The following is an 8,234-nucleotide window of genomic DNA, read 5'->3' on the forward strand; positions in this document are numbered from 1 at the left end:
TAGCCTAATTGACACCATTTTTTTGACAAGAAATTTTGGCTATCAGGGTGTCAACTTGCCTTCCGATTGCGACAATAGACTGACGCCAACTTGTAATTCAGTTTTAAGTTGGTAGCAATTTGTCATCAAATTTAAGGATATTTTTGCTGAGCAACACCGGCTATCAGGGTAGAATTTTTTATGACTTCTGATGGTAATGCTTGTTTTACCTTATTTTTAATTTCCTTTTAGCTTTCTTCCGCGAAGAAAATTGAAAATTAAAGAAAAGAAATAAATAATCTCACCGAAGAGGAAGATGTCTAGCATTAAAGTCCAAGAAATAGCACAACTAAATACTTATAAGCGGAAAGAAATGTAAATTATAGTAGAAGAATAATAGCCGTACCTTTAAAACAACATAATATTACTCTATATGTAATTGTACAAGATTTCTAGTTGTTCTTTAAAAAATAAATATGATTGAATATAATTATATCTAATATTGAAATACTTTTAATGATGTTTGTTTTTACAAGACAAAATTCAATGCTATCTTATTCCAATGTAAGAAGGATATACTGTTATCCTACAATTAGTGATATAAATGCAGGTGAAACAGGCTTAATCTTCTTACGAGTAGATCCTGTTGTTGTTGTTGTTGTTGTTGTTGTTGCTGCTGATGTTGTTGTTGTTGTTGTTGCTGATGTTGTTGTTGTTGTTGTTGCTGATGTTGTTGTTGTTGTTGGTTTTTTTGTTGTTGATTGCGGCAACTTAATAGCACGATTGTTTTTCTGGCACAAAAAAACATATTAATATTTGTAATAAGGTGAGCTATTTGAATTCAATAACAACCAACCTTTTTGTCTTCATCCACAAGTGAGAGTTTATCGTTCTTCCCTGTTCTATTAGTGGAATTGTTAGGCACCTTAACCTGGTAATCATAAAAAAATATTTTTTTTTCGATTTTGTTAGAGAAATAAACGGGGGCACCTCAAAAATTAATTAAATTAAAAAAAAAAATATTTTATCTAAAGTTCTTTCGTTTTTGTCAATTACTTATATTTTTCGAGATAAAGCAAAGTATCCAAGATATGTTGGAGCATCTAGAAAATTCAACAAAATCATTTTGCACGCCAAGAACGCCGATGCTGTGTCAGTTAGGTATTTGATCCCTAGTAACACGTGTTTCGGTAAGATTCTGTAGTAAGTATCTTGAGCAAGACCCCTAACTGCTGTTGTCTTTTTCTACGAATGTGTCTTTCGCAAGATCGTGTATCAAGAAATCTATGTCAAGATTTGTGTATGTCTTGCTCATGGCATCATACGCAAGAATATTAAAGATATCTTGAACACGGTGCAATGAAAAATTGTCTGACGCATTTCTTGCACCAGTACAACTTACAGTATGGGCTAATGTTAAATTTGTTCCACATTGTTTATTGAACACTAAAATAGTTAAATAGGATACTGCTGACTTGAAGGAATTTCATTAAGAAACATTTTCTGAATTTGTGATTAACTGTTTTATAAAAATTAGCGTCAGTAATAAATACTACACTATGAAAAATTCCCAACAAATTTTACTATGAGCGCATCGTAACACTGAACTATAAGAAAACTGATTCAAAATTTACAAGTGTCCCATAGTAAATTTTGTATCAGTTTTCTTATAACTCTGTAACTCATGATAAAAGACAATTTCAGACTGCAGGTGATGTCAGCCAATACCCTGGTGTAAAATCATATTGTTTCGTTGCTTGTCACACAATATACTATTTTTTAAATAGCCGAGTAAAGCTGCTTTCTGCTGAGAACGACGATATGCAGTAAATATTGGCTAAGTTACTATACCTGATTTTTTTTATTTTTAAGTGAATTGTCATTGCTTGCGAAATTCGTTTTAGTTGTTATAAACTCAATATCTTTTCTGATAACTTCCATATCTGCTTCAGGTAACTGCAATTTTTGCAGACATTCTTCGTATGTGAAAGACCGAAAGCAATCACGACTGAAGAATAAATTAATTATTAATGATATTTTCTGTACAAATAACTTAAATTATTCAGATTTATCATAAAAAAGCACATTGCTTATCTATACTAAAATTATGATATGTACTTATGTTGAATATCTTTTAACATATAATTTTTTTCAAGAAAGTATGTACTTTATATTATAAGAGACTCAATAATTAATTTATTTGAATATACAAACCTGCAATAAGATCGATATTTATATGGACCGTAATTTCCATCATAACATTGAAGACATCGAAAAGCTAGAGTCTTTATTTTGACGGAATCAAAATTTCCTCCACATTTATAGAACGAAAAATATGAAACTGGATCAAACTTATGAAATTTTTTACGACACTCAACAGCATGAAACGAAAAAAAAAATGTTATTGTAAGACATAAAAACGTACTGTTTATAGCACTTTTTATCATTTCTGCAAATTAACGAACACGTTGTTAGAGTTACTGAGCTTGTACTGAACACTCAAGCACTGACGTTAGTTCAATAAATTTTTTTTTTAAATAATCACTGTACATTTTGTTTTTTTAATAACTATTTCTAATCTTAATGGCTTGATGATTAATAATAAGTTAATACGTACATTCGAACACGTAAGTAATAGAAAAAACGATACTTATTTTTAACACAGTGATCCCAAAAGAACAATGACATTTGAATGTCGTCATTTTTCATATCTTTACACACGTGACGTATATAAGCGATTACCTAATAATTGTAAGAATGCCATAGTCATGACGGCAGTGCTGCCAGAACGTGCGATATTTTTACCCCCTCCTGCCATTACAGTCAATGCTATTTCACCTCAAGAGGGGGTAAAAATATTGCACGTCTGGCAGCACTGCATGACGGCAATGAATTACCATCGCACCTACTGGATTAGTTCAAATGAGACTCACTAAGGATCTACAAAAGTGGGCGTTGTAATTATTTTTCAATTAATTAACAAAATTTTAAAATGGTTACACTGTGTCAGAATACCCATAATATTCGAATTTCAGTAACCATAACCGTTTAATTTCTTTAATTTATTATTATTTATTAATTAATTAATTTTTATAAAGTGTGCTGCTACACGGAAAGAAAATTCCACTAAAATTTACGATGTTGAATAGTAAAGAATATAACCTACATCATAATTCAAATCCTTCAGTACCCACGTTATGAGAATTTTACTCACGGTAGGTTTCCATGTTAATTATTTTTTTAAATTCAAATGGAAAGACCACTTGAAATTTTTTTTACCTTTCAAACAATTTTATGTTCTTTGCAACTGTTTATTAAAAAATTACTTATTTTCATTATAAATAAAAAAAAAATTTTTTTCAAAAGACCGAGATTTTTTCTCATGGCGAAAGTATCAATGGATGAAAAATTTCATTGTTCGTTCTTATTCGGGTTGTCGTTCGGATAATTCCGCTGTAAAAGTGAGAATGTTAAGTAGAGAATGTGCAGTTGTGTGTAGAATTTATTTTAGTTGTTATAAATTCAATGTCTTTTCTTATATTTTCCATAGATGCTTTAGATAATTTTAATTTTTGTAGGCATTCCTCATAAGTGTAGGTTTTAAAGCAATCTCGACTGAAAAAGAAAAATCATATTACTGTAATTTTAGCTCTAATAATGATTATAAATATTCAAATTTATCAAAGAAATAGTATATTGCATATCTACGGACAAAAGTAGTATTCGCTCTGAGTGAAGCCGTGGTAGGGGAAATCAAATTGACTGAAACGTTTGCAGTGGTTACTTTCGGAGTTACGGGAGGCTATGATTACTGAAATTGTAAGCAAGCACACGTGAAAGTATTTATTTTGTTATCATTTAATTATTTATTTTTCATTTTGATTTTTTCCTCAATATCATATTTTGACTTTGATATGAATTTCAAACAACTTAACCTAAATGCTTACTGCATTCTTTTTTATTTTTTATCATCATACTTACTTATTGTTGATTCGTTTAGCTAAAAAACAAAACTGCAATTACTATAAAACTGTCACATATTTTTTACAACTTTTTTTTTTACTATTATTTATAATATTTATTTATTTTTATGTTTCTTGCTATTGACATACGTATAAAAACATACTCTGACAGCCTCCCGTAGTTCATATTTTGGCTGGCGCTGCAGTCACACTCATAGCGAATACCCAGATGTTAATAGTAGGTGAGAGTGGCAAACACACCGATTGAGATAGCCTAGAATCTTCTTTACACCATTAAAAAAACTCTGAGTCCGCGGTGTGATAACAATGATTTGGTGTGAAAATTTTCAAAACCGTCGGTGTGAAATTAAGTTACATGACGCACGGTGTCAAATTTTTGACCATGTGAATTATAACGAATAAAAAAAAATGCTTTCATAGAAATTTCTATTTTAAGTTTTAATTGTTAATTAATTTTAATATTAAAAACAGTTTTAGGTCTTTTTTAACTACAGACCATATGCTACCGAACAGTGAGAAAGATAACACTCAGAGCATTTTAAAAGTATGATGTTTCACACTGAAAAAACAACACTCAGAACACCGTGTAAAGTTCTCGGGGGCCATTTTCACACCAAAAATTTTTTACAATGAAAGATTGTATTCTATTCGTCACTACATCTGCAATGGAAAATTTGAATTCCCGCCATTGATTTAAGAGAAGATTCCCGAGTCAAAATATTAAATGTAAATTAAACGTTTTCAACGTTTTAAACGTGAATTGAACGTTTTTAACGTAATGAACGTAAATTGAACATTCTGGACGATGCCCGGCCTTTGAGGAAGGAAAGAAATCGGGAAAAGAACGCACCAAACTTCATCGCTAAGTTCTCCAGACTGATTTGCAGAAAGATACGTAGTATTTAAGATAGATTCTTTAATTATCTATAGATAAAATAATTTTTGATCGGGGAACCTCATGGCAGTGTCAGTCTTAAATTTAATGTTCTTCGTTTAGGTGACAGCACCATAGATTGTGTTCTCGAGGAAGACCTTAAGGATACGTATCTTTTTGTGAATTAGTCTGGAGAACTTTGCGATAAAGCTTGGTGCGTTCTTTTCCCGATATCTTTCTTTCTTCATAGGCCGATCATCGTCCACAACGTTCAATTTACGTTCATTACGTTAAAAACGTTCAATTTACGTTTAATATTTTGACTCGGGTTAGCGCATGGTCATTTTAATTTAATCCTTTTTCCCATATTAGAAAAATGATCATTTCTTCGCTCTACATATGACAGGAATTCAAACTTTTAGCACTTTTGTAATAAATAAGATGATTTCAAAATCAGTATGATGTCAATAAACCTCACTCTCACCTAATTCGTCTCATTTTATCTCTTGAAACATACTATACTCCATAATCCAACAGTAATTTATTTAAATATACGAACCTACAATAACTTCGATATCTATATGCACCATAAATTCCATCATAACATTGAAGGCATCTAAAAGACAGACTCTTTATTTTGAAGGAATCATAACTTCCTTTGCATTTATAGTATGAAAAATATGAAACTGGATCAAGCTTGTGAGATTTGTAACGACACTCGACAATATGAAACGAAAATAAAAACAACGTCAATATAACGTACAAACGTCTACTATTTATATCACTTCTTATCATATCTGTAAGTTAAACAACAGAGAAAGAGTTATTGAGCTAGTGAATACTGGGTACTAACATCATTTTTATATATTTTGTTAACAAGTGAATCACTGTGTATTTCATGATTTAATTAAGTAGATCATAAATTTTTTTGGATCGATGATTATTATGATTACTTTGAAATATATTTTCAAATACGTTAATGATCAGAAAACCATGAGTTATTTTTAATAAGTTTAATTACATGGGCTATCATACATCGAACTCATAAAAATATGACGTATGTTAATTACGCAGTATTATAATTTTTAGTTTTACCACTGAAAATAATTAAAATTTTAATTTATTCATATCCAAATCCAGTCCGCCCATATAAGTAATAATATAATATTATATGATAACATTTAAATCATTGTTTCTGACAATATACTTATATTGACATAATAATTAAATCTGCCCTTAACGAACCCAGTTTACAGTGTTTTTTTGTGAAGTACTAAATTACGAAAAAACCACTATATAATAGGTACATCCGCCAGGATTTACGGTGATGGAGTTACCGTAATTTACCGGAAATTACAGTAAATTGGATACTCCAGACAATTATTTTATGAATTTTCCGGTAATAAACTAAATAGAAATAATATTTTATTGTAGGGAGGGGGGAGGGGCAAAGTGGGCTCCTTAAAATTTTCCAAACTTCAAAAAATTTTGGAGCAATGTAATGAGAGCTAAAATAGACCACCAAAACTGTTCATTAAATATAATTTATTAAAAAAGCTAAAGATAATAAAATTACGTTTTAAAGTTATGTCACAGCAGACTATCAAAAATTTTTTTTATATTAATAAAATACAATTGTTTTATAGTTATTTGAAAATATCACACGTGTAGCTTCGCACAACTTTATTGTGAACACCGGCACATGAATCATGGGTCCAATTTTTACATTGGCCACATTGAATCCATGGCTCTAAAGATTCTGAGTATATTTTGCCACAAAAAATACAAGCCGTCGATCAAAAAAAAAAAAATATATTTCTTAATAGTTAATAAATGGCTTATTTGAATATAAGGAAGTGACACATGATGCTAATTAAGTAGGGTTATGACAAATAATTTGAAGTACCATTTAAGTTTATTTTTTAAAGAAAATACTGCGCACAATAATTAATTTAAAAAATATTCAGCATTTTTTTTTCATTTATAAAACAATATTTAGTTGATTATATTTTGAATTTGTTACACTAGTCAGTATACTGAAAGGTATTGTAAATAGAAAGTGGCTGTAGTCAAAAATCGCGGCGATGTTAACTCAAATATGAGATTTATGAACTATTGATAAATCTATATTTGAGGCAAAAAAAAATGCTTCTTTCAGCCAAATAAGGCTGAAAAACTGTTTCAAATAAATTCATTTATTAATATCAAATAAATACTTCTATCAGTATACTTTTCACCCTTGATGTGTAATATACTATTAATTTAAGAGAATAGATTTTTTTCGCTCGCTCGGGGAGAAAGTTGTCTTCCATTTTCTACGGCAACCGGAAATTTGGTTTAATTACTTCAAATGGTGATCATAAAATGAAGATTCGCCGTATTCACATGCACAAAAATTCATTATTTCTTCAACAGTCTCGTTTTGCCCGCTCTTCCTTTATATTCAGATAAAGAATTTTTTTTCCTATTTTTTAATTTTCTTGTAAACTAAAAATTAAATAGAAAATGAATATCGAGTTTTTTTTTTTACTTTATTTTATTTTTATTATATAATATAAATTTTAACATACATAGCAATTTTCATAATAAAATTGAAGTTTAATATTTGAGTAAATATATAGATATAATTATAATTATATCTAAAGATAAATGTCAATCATTTTATTGGACAGATATATCATATATACTTTATGTAATTGTATAGAGAATGTTAGACGTACTTTGTATTTGTTGGAAGAACTTTCATGGAAAATTATCATGATAAATTGACATACATTGTTATTTTTAGCTGAAGTTAATAAAATGTTTTAACAACAATATTATGCATTTTTACATCGAGTTTATTATCATTTATTTTATCTATATGTTAGTACATATATAGTTTATATATATTTTCTTATATCTTTTATAAAAATCAAAGAGAATTTTAAAAATATTATTGACAATAAAATAGATCACTCAGTTTCTATTAAAGAAAAATAAAATGTTTCGAAAATATTTATAATCGTATACGCTAAAAAAATAAATTTTTAATTTTTTAAAATATTTTCAAATAACTATTAATATGTTCATTATAACAATAATTAAATGCTTATTCTCAAAAATATTTTTATAAATTATTTTTAATGGAACATTAGTCGTTTACATTCGACAATATAATGAAAATAATTAAATATATATCGATATAATTATATTTATGGAAAATTATTCAGATTTGAAGTATGACAAAATAAAAATTTTTAAATAATTTTATAATCAGAAATATAAAAAATAATTATTGTATAAATTTATTTAATGATTTCTTTCTGCAATTTTAATAAAAAAAATAATTAAGAGAAGAGACTATCAGGCAAAATATATAATCTTATAAAAATTATAATATATAGTCATTAATTTTT

The 8,234-nt window shown here is 28.4% G+C and overlaps 1 protein-coding gene across 1 annotated transcript; it reads right to left on the reverse strand.

The window, feature by feature from the left end:
- Window positions 1-476: 476 nt before the first annotated feature.
- Window positions 477-2,730, reverse strand: LOC103569536 (protein TAPT1 homolog). The gene is made up of 4 exons (XM_008546873.3): window positions 2,194-2,730; window positions 1,831-1,987; window positions 836-910; window positions 477-770 (listed from the first exon to the last, which is right to left on the reverse strand). Exons 1-4 carry the CDS (start codon window positions 2,424-2,426, stop codon window positions 561-563), a joined length of 675 nt encoding a protein of 224 aa, XP_008545095.3. The 5' UTR covers window positions 2,427-2,730; the 3' UTR covers window positions 477-560.
- Between the last annotated feature and the right edge of the window lie 5,504 nt (window positions 2,731-8,234).

This window comes from Microplitis demolitor, chromosome 7 (assembly GCF_026212275.2).
Source record: "Microplitis demolitor isolate Queensland-Clemson2020A chromosome 7, iyMicDemo2.1a, whole genome shotgun sequence".
NCBI lineage: Eukaryota > Metazoa > Arthropoda > Insecta > Hymenoptera > Braconidae > Microplitis > Microplitis demolitor.

Excerpts from the sequence above, each read along its gene's own strand:
- LOC103569536 (XM_008546873.3), bottom strand. The coding sequence starts at position 2,426 with ATGATAAAAAGTGCTATAAACAGTACGTTTTTATGTCTTACAATAACA. Across the intron at positions 1,988-2,193 it reads AAATATCGATCTTATTGCAG|TCGTGATTGCTTTCGGTCTT; the intron begins GTTTGTATATTC and ends TTTATTCTTCAG. Across the intron at positions 771-835 it reads TTGTGGATGAAGACAAAAAG|AAAAACAATCGTGCTATTAA; the intron begins GTTGGTTGTTAT and ends TTTTTGTGCCAG.